The sequence below is a fragment of the Strongylocentrotus purpuratus genome, unplaced genomic scaffold, assembly GCF_000002235.5.
Source record: "Strongylocentrotus purpuratus isolate Spur 01 unplaced genomic scaffold, Spur_5.0 spur5_scaffold_18, whole genome shotgun sequence".
In the NCBI taxonomy this organism is placed as follows: domain Eukaryota; kingdom Metazoa; phylum Echinodermata; class Echinoidea; order Camarodonta; family Strongylocentrotidae; genus Strongylocentrotus; species Strongylocentrotus purpuratus.
Window position 1 is genome coordinate 21,499,905 of NW_022145603.1, and position 18,062 is coordinate 21,517,966.

An 18,062-nucleotide genomic window follows, 5' to 3' on the forward strand; every position below is an offset into this window, starting at 1 on the left:
CCTTGCATTCACTTGCCTTTTGAAAATCCGATTAATGTTTATACAGGAAACTTTTTTTCTGTCTTCCTTGGAAATCTTTATTTATTTGGCTGATACATAATCTAAGATTTTACAGGGATTTTTAATAATCGGATGAGTTGCCTTTACTAAAACTTACCTCATTTTCTCGTCAAGCCACACGCACACTGTCTCATTTGGGAAAGACTGAAAGGATATTTGCAAGAGGAAAAGAAAGGGAGAAAAATACACATAGAATTGAGAAGAGCCTGGCCTTTTGACTCATTCAAGTTCAATTCGTGTTTTTTTATTGGCTCAACTAAGGTCAATTATTCCCTAACTTTATTTTACCTCAGTAATCAACCCAATCAGAAACGGCTATCGTGGCTATATGAGCCTATTACTTTCAAAGTTCGAAGCTCTAATTCTAAAAAAATATATATTAAGCATGATTTGATAAATCATGACGTACTCAATGGCCCGAATTCACAAAGGAGGTTTGTCGACAAACCTTGGTTTTCGTACGTCATTATGACGCGTTTTTACGCGTTTTTTACAAACCTGGTTTGTAAAAATGCGTCGAAACGCCTCATATGACGCACGAAAACCAAGGTTTGTCAACAAACCTCCTTTGTGAATTTGGGCCAATGAGTACATATATATCTACATAGAATTAATAGCAACAACGCCACGTGTACTTACCACCACTTGTTTCTGTGTGAAGTGGAGCACGACTGGGGCGGGAAATGGCTCAGGATTGGGCGGGAAAATCTCCAAAGAGAGGAAATCGCCGTTCATGATGTCATTCCCCTCACATTGATCACTGGAGACAAATAAAAACAAGTAATAATTTAAAGAGAGAGACAGAGAAATATAATCTGTACGTACAAAATAACTAGACATGCGGGACCTATGAATGATGTAGGCGGAATCGATGAAATCTGGTCTCAGACAAAAATGGATCGGCTTTTAAATGCAATTACATAGCATCTCGGGAGGGAAAAGTTGGTTTTATCTCCTAGATTTCTGTCGATAGTTTCTCATCGTTTGCTTCTATCATGATTCTGTTGCAAGCAAATGTGGTAGTATGGGGGGAGGGGTGTACTTAAGCTACCTTTATGATTATAACAAATAGTGCATCTCGATGAATTCTGAATATATTTCTGTTGAAAATCAAAGGGCTTTTGTTTCTTTATTGAAAGTTTATACATTATTTTCAATGAAACTCTCAAATCTTCCTAATTTATATCGTTGAATAATTTCCATGCAATAGTAAAGCGAAGAGATAATGAATTCAAATCAGGTAGAACTGATACAAAATTCTTTTAAGAGAGATTAGTATCTGGTCATGGTCTTTAAGACATTAATAGGCCGATCAAAGTCGAAATGCAGTCTTATTACATTGTTTTATGACATTATTGAAATGGAAATAAATGAATCAAATCAAATCAGTAATTTCTCAGTGGAAAAAAATAAGAATGGGCAGTTACCTGTCTGCACAATGTTTGCCGTCTTCATCTAAAGGCGGCTCGTTGTACAAGATGAACATCAAACCCTTGCAACAATCACCTGCGAGAGATGAAGACACGATGTAGAGTAAATTGGCTACAAGCTCATTATTCTTTAGTGGGGGTGATGCAAGGTATCATTGACGTTGGGCGTCACCCTTCTCGGTCTTAAACCATAGCAGTTCGCAGTATTCTTAAATTCTGAATAAATCAGTTTTTTTCCTTCTCATACGGGCATCAATTATTTTTATTTTTCATTCCAGTGTACGGTTCAAAAACATTAATGCGTATGATATGGACCAATAATAACTAAATACAAAAGAAAATTGCCAATTAGTATACGAATATGGTGATTATAGATTTCACACCGCGTTGCCAATTTAGAAACTAAAATGATTACGTACAATTAAATCGTTTTTATTCATAAACGGCACAATGTACTGATTTGGTAATGGACTCAATTGGTGGGGATTTTCACTCTTTCTGCTCGTGTACACCATGTAATTACTAGAATCTTGGATTAGAAGATAATGTTAAAAGTCACTCAAAAGTGACACTAAACAGCTATGGATGAAAAGAGGATACAAGAAAAGGAATGACGCAATACAATTTTGTTCCAATTATCCAAAATGCATTAGATTCTGTTCCCAAATGTTCCAATTATCCAAAATGCATTAGATTCTGTTCCCAAAGTTACATTTTTATTCTCACCATTCCTGAGAGCAGATGTTGGAATCTCTACAAAGGTATCTTTTGTTTCACCGAACGTCAGATGGACATCGCTGTCATTGATGGCAAGGTTGACGATCATTCGAAATTCTGGGAAAAAATTCATAAGAAATGTTTACATTTTAAGCAAACATTGCAAAACACAACCATAATAAACAAACAATAGATACGCAAAACAAGCAAACGAATAAACAAACGATCGTTACATTTCTGATCTTCTGTAATTGTTTCGTTAGCTTTAGAGATTATGAGATTACATTTTCACATGTTTTTATAGATTTATAGAAAACAATTCATGAGTGATTAAAATACATGTAATTGAATGAATTATAATGCCGGCCGAGAACGGAATCACATACTGTATTCCACCTAAAACAACTGCCCCAATACTATCCCCTTTGAGCCATCAATCTTGCGCATGTTACCATCAGCAAAACCTATTGCCAAAAGTATGACAAGAACATGGAGAAACGAAAGAAAGATTATCATTATCATTATTTAAGTTTTTATCAATCAAAATCAAAGAACAATCACGATCAACAAGATATAAACAAGATATTCAAGGCAGGTGGCGAGGGAGAAATAAATATGTAAACAGCCTTTTGTATATTCATCACAATGTGGCACAGATAGATCATTTGCTAAAGAGGTAATACAAAATGAGGGCGTTCCATACCTTTGACAATGCCGACATCATAGAAAGCGAGCTCGAGTGTCTGGTTGGTGACGTTGAGGAGGTGTTCCAAGAGGGTGGCTCCGAGGTATTCGATCATGAACGGTGTCGGCTTGGACCTGATTGGTGCGATGGGCTGGCAGTTTGGACCAAACAATGAGGGCCAGACCGACTCCATGTGAGAGAAAACTGTTTCCGCGTCTCTGGTCTATGTGAAAGATGATCATAAATATAATCATATACTGCACGTTGATGTAGAAGGATATATGCTCGTAATTTTTTGTTAAATGTTTTTCCCCACTGTAGGCAATTGTGACCGATTCTGGTCTGTGCGAATGATTCTCGTACATTTGTAAATTACTCTCGTTATTTTATTTTGGATATAGTATAACAATCGTTGAAGAATTAAAAAAAAGAATACAACAACAACACTGGTGAAAATTACACAAAAAAAACGACAATAAACATTTGAGTAAGATATTGGTTACATCAGTGGTATTCTGGAAGCCTTGTTAATTATATATGTTATCTCTACATTGACAGAGTTCATGAGCTGAATAATGGTGACGTTATAACCCACATTTGAAATTAAAAAGTGCATCTCTCCAAGGTAGTTGGAACATCATATTGCTTCTGGTTTAAAATATTCTGTCAACAACATGTAATTTCTTTTGAATATGACCCTTGCGTAAAATGTCCTATGATATTTTTTGTGGTACCTGCTGCTACCACACAATATACCACATGAAGATCCTATAACACAGGTACTCTTGTGGTATTATACCATAGACTCATGGGGTAATGCGAGCGGCTGTGGTAACCAAGTGTTCATTTTGGGTACTTCAAGTGAGAACCACACAAAATACCACAGGATTTCTAATACCACAGGTATCGCGAGCCCAAATGCACGAAACCATTTGCCCCAAACTCAGATCGAGGATAAAGTGCTCCTTAAGGGTAATAAGTGTAAGGAAAATCATGTTCAAATTACCTCATTCAAGAAGTAAATTAGATCGGAGATTACATCCTGTGTATAGTTTGCCTTCTCGTTGGCTATCAGAGCCAGATAATCTGTAGTAAACATAAAAAAGTACACATTGATAATAGTCGCTGATTTTCGAATTTTCAAAAAAATACCAATGAATACTAGCCTCCAAACAAAAAAATAAGAAATACACGGGGGAAATATCTGCTCCGACATCTGAAATGCAAATGATTGATATTTTATCCGATGCTTAATATTTTACATTGCCACGTTTTTAATTAATTTCGGTTTTCAATATAGGTAAAGCAAAGACAGAAATTGTCCAAAAGAGGTGATATTTAAGATCGGCTATCGTCATAATCTTTCAACATTAACCTTGCGCAGGTATTCGACGCTAATATTTTATTCGATTTATCAGCTGGAAGCTGAAGGGGCAATAGTGTTTATCAGAGAAACACTTAAATAATACAGATTAAGACTAAAGGTCTATCATCTAACCTTCCGAATTTAGAACCCCTTCGGTTGAGTCACATGTTGTGACGTTTGAAGCAGTAGATGACGTCACAATGAGCGCTTCTTGGGTTGTCTCTAGGATGGCAGTGAAAATGTCAGTTTCCACATTCGGTGACTCAGTCTCAGGAAAAATGGTGGCGAGGGTAGTCGTCATTGGAATGTCGCTTGATCCTTGAAGAACGGTTGTTCCCGGTTCAAAGGTTGTCTGGCGAACATATGTCGTAGGGTCGATAGAAGTCGGATCGGTCGTTGTAGGATTACTCGTTGTCTGAACAGTAGTTGTAGGAACAATGGTTGTCTGAATAGTTGTTGGAAGGTGAGCAGTAGTCTGAACACTTGTTGTAGGGTCAGAAGTAGTTGCAACGGTCGTTGTAGGATAACTGGTTGTCTGAGGAGTTGTTAGGTCAGTAGTAACCCGTAAGGTTGTGCTTGGTACGGTAGTAGTCTCAGCTATTGTTGTGGGGACAGTTATAGTTAGGGCGGTCGTTGTGGGGACAATTGTGGTTAGAATGGTCGTTGTGGGGTTGCTAGTAGTCTGAAGAGCTGTAGTTGTAGGATTAGTGGTGGTCAGGATGGTCGTTGTAGCATCTGTTGTAGTTTGAAGAGTCGAAGGAATGTCAGTTGTTGTCGGTAACGTGGTAGTGTAGATATCAACAACTGGACAAAATGTTGTAGAAGAAGCTGGGGATGTGGTTGTGACAGGAGCAGGAGTTATAGCCATACAAGGATAGGACCCCACGTTTACAGTTCGTTCTTCGTTTTTATCTATTACATAGAAAAAATGACAGTAAGAATTCTTTGGTTAATCAGTTCCATGCTTTCGAACACAGATAAACATTATTCAATTTCTTGTTCTTTATACGCTTAAAGCACACAATAAAAGTCAAAATACAACAAAATACAAAACGCACACACAATAAACATAAGTTAGTTATATTGTAGACATGTTGTACTTTTACTTGTGTCCTGTTGTACATTATACATGTAGCTAATGTGTGAGCAGGCGCGTACATCGCTAAGACCAAGCTAATCCAACCTCCTTGCTCAGAGGTACGAATAGAGAACAGTCCAGGGAGTGGACTAAGACATACCTAACTCGAAATCAGCTTCTATTGGACTACTCCAGTGTTGTACGCCAGCGATCCACACGTAACTGTATATGTCAATGGCATATATCTTATGGTCCTTCCCTTTAAACGTATGCGAAAGCGTGGACGGGTCACCGGTCTCTTCGTCCTCTTGGGTCTTGTCAGTGACGTAGGCCCAAACACGGTAACCGTCGACCTCGCCAGCGGCACTCGACCACGAGATCGTTATATCATCGTCGACATTGGTTGCTAAGAGGCATGGAACAAATCCAGGATCTGTAAAGAGGATGATGATAATAATAATAACCATCATCCTTATAATGATGATGATATAATACCCTACACTACACTACGACAGAATTGGCATCAAGGCACTCACATGTAAATGTATCCGTTGTTACTCCACCGCTAAACTGGTCTTCATTGACAGCAAACACAGTCACGTCATATTCCGTCCCGGAGTACAGATGGCTCAAGGTTGTGGATAATTCGGCCATAGCTACATCAACGCTGGCGTGTTGGGCACCCGTAGAGGGCGCCGCAATGACCTTGAACCCCGTGTAGGATGTGGATGGGGATGGGTAGGACCATTGTACAGTGATCGACGTCGAGTCGCTGGTTACTGTGGTAATGGTCACGTCATCTGGCACTGCAACATTTGTTGTGATATGAAGTAGAGATGAATTCGATTTATGTTGAATGCATATTCAAATATGCAGTGACAATACGATGGTAAATCTATAGTTATTTAGTATCGTCATTGTAGGTCTACACGTGCAAGCGGGACCAATACCACTATGTACCAGGACAAACTGATTGGTTGCACTTGGAACTAGTTCATCAGGGCAATAAGTGGATTGATAGAGCAGGGAGATAGGAGAGATGAGTGAAGAAACTGATAGCTCGGGAGACACCATTTTTGGATGTTGGGGAAAACAGACTAGGGAAAAGAGTGAGTGTGCGGGGAGACATAGTGAGAAAGAGAGGGAGAGAAGGTCTATATGTATTAGAGAGATAGAGAGAGAGAGAGAGAAAGAGAGAGAGATAAAGAGAGAGATAGAGAGAAAGAGAGAGAGAAAGAGAGAACGAAAGAGAGAGAGAGAGAGAAGGACTCGTATATGCAGTAGAATATGCAGTGAAAATAAGATGGTAAACCTATAAATATTTAGTAACATCATTGTAGGTCAAAAAGTGCAAGCGGGACAAATAAAGCTCTGTAGAAGGACAAACCGATTGGATGCACTTGAAACCAGGCCATCACAATAGAATTGAATTGAATTATTGCATAATGTACATTATTCTCAGTATATTTATGCCATGTTCTGAAATTGTTCCATAATCATATATAGAGTTATTCTTACCGTCATAGATAATGGGCGCTTCACATATATATTGTAGTAAGGTGTCACAAGATATAAGCCCAATGAGTGGTGTTTCAAGGCTTGCCATTGGTCGAATCGTATAGCATCCGCTATCACATGCAGGATATGGACCAATCACATAACGGGTCCCATCTGTTAAACTATTTAGAAATGTTTCGAAGATAGATCATAAAAGAACAACAATCGTTTATTGAACTAAATTGAATTAATTTCAGTGTATATTGCACGCGATAGATTACCATATTGCTCATTGTAGAAACTACATTTTAAAAATCTCACCGGAAGAAATATCAGGTTCCAATCAAACCTACGCTACAAAACTTCTTTTTTCAGTCAAATATTTCAGAAAAATAAAGGAAGAATAAATTGTTACGATAGAAGAAATGAGAATAATATGTCATGACGTAGAGTATGAATAAATTGTTTTTATTTACGTAAAATGAACATTTGGGGAGAACCGTGCTATATTAAAGGTCAATACTCCCTTAATTCCCATATTATTTTGTTTATAAATGTTGATGAATATTGTCCTCGATGTGTTCATATAGGTCATTGGAACGTCGAAAAACGTGGTCGAAATTCGAACCAAGATCAAGAGAATAGCGTCCTTCAAAGAGAACCTAATAAAAAGCTCTGTTCTTTAATGAATTTTATCTTATGTGATGTACGTAGAATCGCATGCTTGGAATGCAAATATTAGCTATATTTATTTGCAAGGGTGGTGAAGAGCTCTCTGTTGCCCGCCCTTCGTTATCCCTCTCTAATCAATATTTCATTTGTGTTTCTCATTTCTTCTTATTTTCTTCATTCTGATTTTAAAATAAAACGCGAAAGAAATGATTCAAGTCCTCTGACTATGACAAAACAAAATAAAACAAGCTGAAATAAAAAGCAAAAAAACAAAAAGCTCTCTGATGCATCAAGAATGGAAGCTCTTGTCCAGCTCAATTAAACTCATGGTCTTGTTTTCGGTTAAAAGGAAATTGCTTCCAATCGATAAGAATGTCTTCACCAGAACAAGTGGTCTCACCATTTAATAGCATAAAACACTATCAGTATCATTAATAAACATGTTTTCTATACCCTCAAGTGCCAATGGTTGCTACGATTTTTCGAAGTAGCGTATGACGACGATCAGAGCCAACAAAATAAAACAAAACGAGCTGAAATAGAAAGTCAAGAAGCCTCTTATGCATGAAGAATTGACAGCTCTTGTCCTGCTCAGTCAAATTTATGGTCTTCGTTTTGAGAGAAAATTGCTGTGAATCGTTAAAATTAGAAGTTTCCTCACCCCAACAACGTTGGAAACGGTAATGATCATGCCAATATTAGCTAAGATTTTTCGAAGAAACACAGACTGTTTGTTTAGATGCCCATCATAATGAAACGATACACCCCGTTTTTTAATCAAAAATGCTCTTTCGCCAATATCTGTACGTCACCAAACTCATAAAACGGCTCGATAACATGCGGGTCCTAATGAAAATAACAGTGTTGATACCATGTTGCTAATAAATACAGCTAATGGACTGTGAACAGGTATTTGTCTCGTGTCGTGAAATATAAGTAATTTGGATCAATTTCACCGCTCTTGGCCTTGTGGGGGATATCTCCAAACAAGAAGAATCAATTTTCCGTTATTATGATTGGCAAGTCTCTTCTCTCACGACTTTTTGATCAAAACGAGGCCAGAGGTCATTATTATTATCATTATTATCATCATCATTCTCATCATTATCATCATTAATATTATTATTTTCAGTATTATTCTTATCATTATCATCATTGTTATCATTACTATTATTATCACTATTATTATTATCATTACTATTATTATGATTAATATTATTTTTTAAATTATTATTATTGTTCTTATTATTCTTATTATTATTCTACTTCTTCTTCTTATTATTATTATTAGTAGTAGTAGTATCATTATCGTTGTTATTATTATTGTAATGAGATCATAATCATTTCCATCGTCATAATATTAATAATATTTTTAAATTTATCTAGCGCGTTTCCTATGGAAACATAGCGCTTTGAAGTGCCATTTCTGGGTCAGCGTTCAGGTTGAAATATAATGTGCAACCAAACAGTTTAAGTGTGAGTTAAATGAACGCAGCATGGTTTCAGAACAGTTATATTCTTCAAGCTCTGTTTGAATTGTTCTGTTGTTAGTGATGATGTGGTTACAGAATAAATACTTCCTTCGAACGCTAATTAAATTGTTTTACTGTTGGTGATGATAAGGTTTCAGAATGGTTATTTTCTTCAAACTCTATTTAAATTGTTTTACTAATGAGGATGATGATGATGATGAGGTTTCAAAATGGATGTTTTCTTCAAACTCTTTTTTGAATCGTTTCACAGTTGGTGATGATTTCAGATGATGATGATCTCTTACCTCAAACTCTCGGCTACGTTCTGTTTCTCAGCATCGGTTTGAAAAACGGCTAGAGTTGTTCCTGGATGAAGTCCATCGCATTCCGTCTCAGCCAAGCTCCCTTCAACATCGTTAACACTTACGTAATAGCATCGAGATGAAATATGGACGAAGTCGGTCAGGCACGACCCTAAAGAATTATTGATCAATAAGACAAAGAACTGTTAAATATCAATAATATTACTATCTCTAACTTGAGATGCCTTCTGTTTTACAAGCCGTGTGTCTTTGTTTAAAGGTATCCTTTCTTCTGATGTCTTTGTAATATTCGCTGCTTTGTATTCATGGATATGTTTTAAACTTTTGTTGTACTATTTGCAAGGCCCCTCAAGTACAATACAATACAATACAATAAAGTCATTTCTATAGCGCTCTTACGAACTAACTGTTGTTTCACAGCGCTTTACATAAAAAGTTATCAAAGAATCTATTGTTGATCATGGTCAAAGAGGAGAGTTTTTAGACATTTTCGGAAGACAACAATGTTTTACTCACTGATGGGGTTGCCCTTGGTAAATAAAACAAAACAAAATAAATAAATCTATTAATTTACTCATTTATGTTTGACTGTTATATGGTTTACTTGTTATATGATAAATAAGTTAAATGGAACTAAATTGAAAATGAGAGAAATCTATTGTCAATAAATATTGATATTTGTATGAAATATATACAATGAATATCAATATCAAAGTCAAAGGATTTATTGTAATGACTCCCGAGACCCCCGATATGTTTTTACTTGTTATATGATAAATAAGTTAAATGGAACTAAATTGAAAATGAGAGAAATCTATTGTCAATAAATATTGATATTTGTATGAAATATATACAATGAATATCAATATCAAAGTCAAAGGATTTATTGTAATGACTCCCGAGTCTATTTATTATATTTTTCACCTAATAAATTATATTCTGTTAAAACGTGAGCCATTTACATTTATACAAAATAACTATATATTTGGAAAAAGAGAAATTAAGTCTTTCCATATAATATGGAACGCAGAAAGTCTGATGACGATTGGTATTAACAATCTATGACAAAATAATCAATCAACAGCAAATGATTATTTTTTAAACAAAGGTCACGGAAATTCGAAAATTTAAATTCTTCCCAACAAGAAAGGAACGGAATTATATCTTTGATTACTGAAAATAGCTGGGCTATAGGCCTAAAATCTCTAAATCTTCCATATTCTTTTCAAGAAAGTAGAATTTGAATACTTACCCGTAGTTTGTCCACTTATGCAAATAAATTGCAAAACGAGGATGAACTGAAATTAAAAAAAAAATTGAACGAGATCATTAATGCAACTTAGTCTTATGTATCATTCTTTTTTGTTGTTTGTATAAACGCATCCTAAAATGAGTTCAAAATGTAACATGCTATATGTAATGATGTACTATACAACATGTGAGAAATATGAAAATAAACTGAAACTGAACTGAACTGAACTGAATGTGAAAATTGATTAGAAGCAAAAAATGGAGCCAAGAATTGAAATGCATCTCTTAAATAAATTATGGACTATAAGATAAACAAGAACGCCAGACAATAAAAGAAACAAATATTCAATCTTAAGCAGTTGAAGAAAAAAAATTCTCTCTGACTTCTGCAGAAGAGAAAACATATGATTTTTCAATTTGGTAAAACGCCTAGATTGATTATCATGATTATCCTCTTTCTTGCTTCTCATTATCTATTATCTATCAAACAAGCCCTCAGGCTGTTCTTCGACCATTTCAAAAATTTGGATTAGTGATATCTATTAGCTATTGAAGTTATGTCGAAATTGCAACTGATTATTTAAAAAGAATTGGCAATTTTAAGATTACATATAACCAACCGTACATTTAATTGATATTTAGATATAAATCATTTTCCAAAATGTTAATAATAGTAATCCTACTCATCTATGGAAATACACGGATTCGGCGAGTACAAAATATGTACCAATTCTTAGAGTACACTTTGATAATAATAACTACTAAAAGAGGCTAGGAAGTAGATGAAAAATGAATCTACAATTGAATCGAGTAAGTAGATAATGTAAAATACAAATTTGACTTACGAGAAAATTTGCTGCAACATTTTTCGAATCCATTTTAGCCTTCACTTCGATCCGAAACCTATTTCAATTTTCTGCTCAGCCGAATGCAGAAGCGATATCGTCTGCAGTGTACTCGCCTTGGATCCGATCTGCGGTGCGCGGGACGGTCTTGAACTACATTAACGTCATCCCATATCGATACGGCATGAGCGATGATGCGACATCACCATGACCAATGGAGACCAATGTTGAGAGCGCCGTGATGCAGTGGCGAAGCTACATGAATACACGGGAGAAAATGCCCCCTCCCCTATATCCCCCCCCCCCCAACATAAAAATATCGAGTGAGCAAAACAAAATCAAAAGACAAAATCGAGAAAAGGAAGGAGGAAAAAGACGAGAAAAGAAGAGGCTGTGACCATGTCCAGCACCCTCCCCATAATCAGAAGCCTTGTAAGTTTACGTTTCATTTCCCAGGTAAGGACCAGTGCCCCCCCCCCCCCCCCCCCCCCTCCACTCGATCCAGTTTACGCCACTCCACTGCGATATTTGAAGTTTTCCACTGCACATGCGAAGGTCTCATTCAAAGTACAAAATTATCCAGGATGCGTTTGCACATTGCTATGTTCTATAATAATTATTTCATAAGGTAAATCGAAGATTAACGAGGAAAATAGGTCAAGGGATGTCGATGAATCCATATTAGGTGAAACAATTTTGTACTCATTTATTGGTAGGTTGTCGTTTTCATCTTTCACTGGCGAGCATCTAACAACTCAGTCTCGTTGAATTTATTTTGAATCTTGTTAGATTTTTTGTGAAAAAATTGTTCTCATTCTTATCACTACTCAATTGCTTATTTTCATCCGAGTAGAAGTAGTAACTCTCTTACATGCTCTCTTTCTCTCTTTCGCTCTCTCTCTCCCTCTCTCTCTCTCTCTCTCTCTCTGTCTCTCTCTCTCACTGTCTATCTTTTCTCTGTCTTTCTCTCTCTCTCTCTCTTTCTCTCTCCCTCCATCTATTTCTTATTTCACTGCAGACCACAATTGAATATACAAATCAAAAGAAATAACACGTGCTGAGAAATTTGAAAATTGTTTTTATTCACTACAAAATGAACAAAGTAAAAGATATTTTCGGGAATGATCTTCAAACCTGCATAATGCAAGCTGCTACTACCACTACTAATACTACTACTATGGTCAATGAATAAAGTTATCAAACATATTAAGCACCAACCAGAAACAAAATTGCTCCTTCAAGGCTTCGAAAATATTCGCTATTCAATGATAACGATTTCGTTTAAAGAAAGAAAATACTTTACGCAAAATAAAAATTAGGTTCTTGGAAAAATATCGACCGAGCGTTAATTAATATAATGCAAATTGCAAACATTTGAGGAGTATCACCCTATCGTCAGTATAACAAGTACAGAAAAGAGCGATCATTTGATTCATCGTCCCTGTGCTACATTTCCTGCATTTTTATAGGTTATTATTGGGCCATGGTAAAAATTCTATCTGTTTTATCATGTCATGTATTTAACTCACTTGCTCTCCCTCCCATTTCTCTCTCTCTCTCTTTCTCTCTCTCTCTCTCTCTTTCGCCTCCCTATTCCTCTCTCGTTCTCCCTTCCCCTTTCATCATCTACACTCAAACTCCTTGCCTTATCTGTGTTCCTTCGTTGTCTTTTTCTTTCACATTTCTCAACTTTTTCTCGTGTTTTTTTTTCTCTAGAGTTTTGTCTCTCTTTCTCTCCTTCTCTCTCTCTCTCTTTACATCCTCCTTCCTTTCTTTTTTGAAAATAAATTTGCTCTCTTCTCTCTCTCTCTCTCTCTCCGTCTTTTTCATTTCCCATCTTCAGCTCTTATCCTTTATTTGTCACTACTTTTTATGGGTAAGCCAGAAATACCAGTCATTAATATTTGTTTTCCCTTTTCTTTTTTGTAATACTTCCACAATCATATTTTTCTGTTTTCAATATTTATCTAGGTATGCTATTATTGCTTTCATAAAACATATCTACATGCTAGTTTTAGTTCATTATAAGTTTACCTTTGAGGCTCTAAGTGTCTCTAAATTTATATTATCATGAATTTTAAGAAGAGACTCAGATCTTACCAATTAATCATATTTTCTGTTAATTGATACATATCATTTCCGAAAGAAAGGAACATTGCAAATGCCATTTCGTACATACTTCAGAAAGAATTGGTTCCATAAACTTCATGAGCTTTCGTGAACTTCCAACAGAGCTTTACGGTAAACTTAAAGTTATGATCGGTGATGCTTTACAAAAATTAAACTAGGTTCTTGATCGGCATCGAAATTTTCCACCCAGCACTGGCTCGACCACCATGATGATCCCAGCAAGCACAAAAGCAAATCCTCCAGCATAGAAGACCACAGCGTAATCCATGAACAAGCCATAGAGGGCGCCTGTTTGGAAATAAATTCGAAAGCGTTAGGGGCGGGAGATGTTGAGTATGGTTTTAATAATTGTTTAAAAACATTGTAGACGAGGTTTCAGACGGATCTTAACATGTTTACCCTAACCAAAAGTGGACAAAATAAAGCAGTAGCGTTTAAGACAATGATAAAATCTAATATGGTAGTTCACCTGAATCTCATTGTCCCATACCAACTGCATTCTTGAAAAACTTGAATATGATTCTCAGAATGTACGATTTTACAATAATGATGATTTTGATATAAAGTTATTACCTGCAATTGGTGGTCCAACGAGAAATCCCAATCCTTGCATTTCGATGACGAACCCAAAGGAATAACCTAGTGTGTCCAACCCCACAAATGCTACAAGCAAGGCAGGTGTCAGCGAATCCGTGGATCCGGCAATCAACGCAAAAAGAGAAGCAATAACGGCGAGGCTCAGATATCCTGAAACTAACGGCACAATGAGGAGAAGAGTGCCCGCAAGAGTGCAGCTTGATACGTAACCTAACATCCGCCAATGTTTCCCGAGGACACGATCAAATACGAAGCCGACGAGGATCCTTCCAAGAGTATCCATGATACCCATGACCGAGAGGATAAAGGACCATTCATCCTCGGCGACACCAAGACGAATGGCATAAGATTTGAAGTAGACGTATGGTAACTGGTAACCTATACAAAGGACGAAGTTTGAGAGGGCAAACACCACCAGGAAACGGTTATTCAGTAACCGCAACACTTTGTAGAATGGAGATATGCAGCGCCCGCAACGTCTGTCTACGTGGATCGACTCAGGCACTGCTACGGTTGAGGCTGAAGGTATCCTGTTAGAGTAGATGTCCATTGCTGCAGTATAAGGCATAATGCTTGTCAGGGTGCGTGCATCCTCTGCTATGCTCACCCGCGTCACAGTTTCAGCCTTTAGCGTATTTAGTGACTCCGTGTCTTTGTTTTCTACTGACTCATCGGCCGATGGTTTTGACGGGGCTGACAGGGATGCCGCTGACACATTTTTGCTGACGTTCCGACTCACAGTCTGACTCACACTTCCAACAGGCAGGTAGGTACTCAGCGAAAAAATAGAGTCCAGTTCCGTTAGCTCTATGTCGTCCAAACTCATTTCGTGTTCCTGTCTCTCAAGATCTTTAAGATGCTTCTGGTAATCCTCAGGAGATGGACGTTCAGGTATCAGCTTCGGGATGTAGGTAGCGCCGCAGAGACAGAGGGTAAGTTCCATGGCTCCCAGGACGAGGAAACCGTGTCTCCAACCGACTGCTTCGACAATGATCTGGACGATGGGAGCGAACATGAAAGTACCCATGCCGGAACCAGCGACCACGAACCCTGTAGCGATAGATCGACGCTTCTCGAAGAATCGCCCTACCATGACAATACAAGGAAGGTAGCAGAGACCGAATCCAAAACCTGACCAAAAACATGGGGGAAAGAAGAAACGAATTTGGTAAACGCAAATAGTGGTAGACATTAAACAGAGGGTAAGTTCTTTGGTGCAAATAATCTTGGAGAGGTTGAAAACCGCCATCTTATACCAAATTACACTATCAATTCTTCAAAGTTCATAATCAATTTTTTGCAATGTCATGCACGCAATATGATACAAATCATATAACCTGGGCAAAGGCATGGGGAAATCAAGTTTTGGGGGATAAAAAGGGAAATTAATGGGATGAAAAATATATAAAGCAATTGATAAATAGTTAGGCAATGACGTCACAAACTGAAAATCAAATTGGCATTTTGTGTAGTGATTTTCTAAGTTCCATAGTTTTTCATACTTTAAAAACAAATTATGACTTCGTTAATAGTTATTCGATTTTACTTAATTTTTGTTTGCTCTGTTTCTCTTGTTCTCCTGCATCTTTTGAAATGAAATTATTTTTGGAGTGGACTTAGCCTTTAAGTCACGCACCTGTCAAAGCGCCGTAAGTGAAGAAGAGGTAGTCCAGAGAGGGCGCTAGAGCACTAAGACAGAAACCTGCTGATGCCATCAAGCCCCCGACGATAGCAACAGCTTGGGCACCAAACCTACCAACCAAGGCACTGGCGATTGGACCTGCCAAGTAATAAATCAATTATAAACACGAGTACAACAGCTAGGGCACCAAACCGACCAACCAAGGCACTGGCGATTGGACCTGCCAAATAATAAATCAATTTCAAATACGATCGCCACAACTTTCGAAACATCAAGTTAAGGCAATTTCAATAGCCTTGTGCCGCGTCACCAATTGAAATTTACGAATATGACTATGACTTATGACGTAATGCGAAAGTGAATGTGATTGGATATACAAAAGGCTATTGAAATTGCCCTCGATTGGATTTTTAGAAAGTAGTTGAGAAATAGAAGATCAAATAATTTAACTGAATAGGTAAAATAATGACCCCCTATTACTAAGGTAATGGGATACATTTTTGTTCATTTCTGTTTTGTTATTTTTTACGATTTTATATTAATATAGATAATATTTTGAAGTTGTTAACCCAGGTTAGCTAAATCAGTTACTACTCTTACACGCCCTCTAACTAAAGTTCTCCAACCTTGTCAGATATCCATTTAATACATCTGTCCAAGAATGGAAGCATTGAGAAAAGTTTAAACATGGGACTTTTTAAATTTAAGAGTCAAAAGCCTTAACAAATATATACTACCAAGCAACGATTTTAAACAAAATTGAAAAAAGGGAGAATATGGTATAGTGGTTCATTCACTTGACCCTCAGTCTGAGGGTTGAGGGTTCGAATCCCAAACAGGCACTAACGAATTTGGGAAACATCTTAATTTCCCTCTATTCACCCATGTTAAAAGAAAGTGAACCTGGTGACTGCTCGAGGATATTAATGTGCAGGGCTTCTCGAAGAACACCATTGAAGCTGATGAGGCTTCCCTGGATAAACAACATTATTATTTTAAAGTGAATGTTTTAGAGAAATTGAGTTTTAGAGAAATTATTGAGGTTCTTACCTGAACATAACATGGTTCCTAGAAGAATGCTTCCCGTCCATGCCGTGTCAGAATCGCTTCTCCCGAACTCCGCTAGCAGTTCAACATGGAATATCCCTACCATGGCATAGATCAAACCAAAGCTCATGATGTGGGTCATCATGGCCGCTGCCATGACGACCCACGCCCATCCTCGATCAAGATGCCGTGAGTGGGCGCTGTCTGCATTCGTCATCTTTTCATCTTGTTTTGAGGTTTGTGATCCATCCTCTGGGAGGGTGTTTCCGTTATGATGCGTTTGGAGGTCAATCGGTGAGAGGGCGCTGTCGGCTGTTCTTCTGTTCTCACTATCAAGACTGGTTATCTGGTCAACTTTGTAGTTCACAAAAAAAAAAAACACAAGACAGAGAACATAACTTGAGGAACCATGTTTTTTGTCTTTTTAAGTCCTTAATTTGGAAACTAATCCTAAACGAATGAGGACCAACATTGGGCTAGGTTCAAACCCCGACAATTTTTTTTCGATTTCCATCCCACAATATCTGCAATATATTATAATTCTCTAACTGCATGTACGTCGAATAGCCTAAATATAAATCGTCTCATCATAGATTCGATTTCACATTTTGAACTAGTATTAATTTGATTGCCTACCGGGAAGATTTTTTTCGTTGTTGAATTATTAAACATGTTTTACATGGTCGATGTAACTATTGAAGTATAGGTAAAGAATCAAGCTAATGTAATTTGAAAGGAAACAGGAGAAGATGAAGAGAGAGTGAGAGCGGGAGGGGGAAACGAGATAACACACAGCGAGGGGGGGGGGGGCTTGTAGAAACCGGACGAGCAGATGGTTGGATAGTAAAAAGAGGGAGGTGGAGAGAGAAAGAGTCGGAAAGAGAGAGAGAGGGAGGAGAGAGAGAGAGAGAATCGACAGACAGCTAGAGAAAGAGAGGGGATGGGGAGGTTTGATGTGAAAGTGTGGCGGGTTTCTAAGTATTCTTACCTTCAATTACTGCTGCAGATGATTTCTTTTCTGGTGTCTCGCCCTCCTTCTCTTTTTCCTCACATGTTCCTCCATTTTCCTTGTCATTGCCTGTTGTTGCTGCTACCGTAGATGGCGGTCTGTCTCGATCCATTATCGTAGCTAGTATGGCTTTGTTTTCTTCTTCCATTTTCTTCAGCTTGAAAATTCACGGGATCTTGGTATGAGGTTAGCCAGACTACATTACATATTATGTAACGCAAATAATAGTTTACACTGTCTA

General features: G+C 37.4%; 1 protein-coding gene across 1 annotated transcript; it reads right to left on the bottom strand.

Annotated features, from left to right (window-relative positions):
• Positions 1-12,542: 12,542 nt before the first annotated feature.
• Positions 12,543-17,161, bottom strand: LOC577433 (monocarboxylate transporter 12-like). The gene is made up of 4 exons (XM_011685858.2): positions 16,816-17,161; positions 15,760-15,903; positions 14,100-15,254; positions 12,543-13,814 (listed from the first exon to the last, which is right to left on the bottom strand). Exons 1-4 carry the CDS (start codon positions 17,027-17,029, stop codon positions 13,681-13,683), a joined length of 1,647 nt encoding a protein of 548 aa, XP_011684160.2. The 5' UTR covers positions 17,030-17,161; the 3' UTR covers positions 12,543-13,680.
• Between the last annotated feature and the right edge of the window lie 901 nt (positions 17,162-18,062).

Coding starts and splice junctions, on each gene's coding strand:
- LOC577433 (XM_011685858.2), bottom strand. CDS start 17,029: ATGACGAATGCAGACAGCGCCCACTCACGGCATCTTGATCGAGGATGG. Junction 15,904..16,815: donor AGGAACCATGTTATGTTCAG/GTAAGAACCTCA, acceptor ATTACTTGGCAG/GTCCAATCGCCAGTGCCTTG. Junction 13,815..14,099: donor CGTTGGACCACCAATTGCAG/GTAATAACTTTA, acceptor ATTTCCAAACAG/GCGCCCTCTATGGCTTGTTC.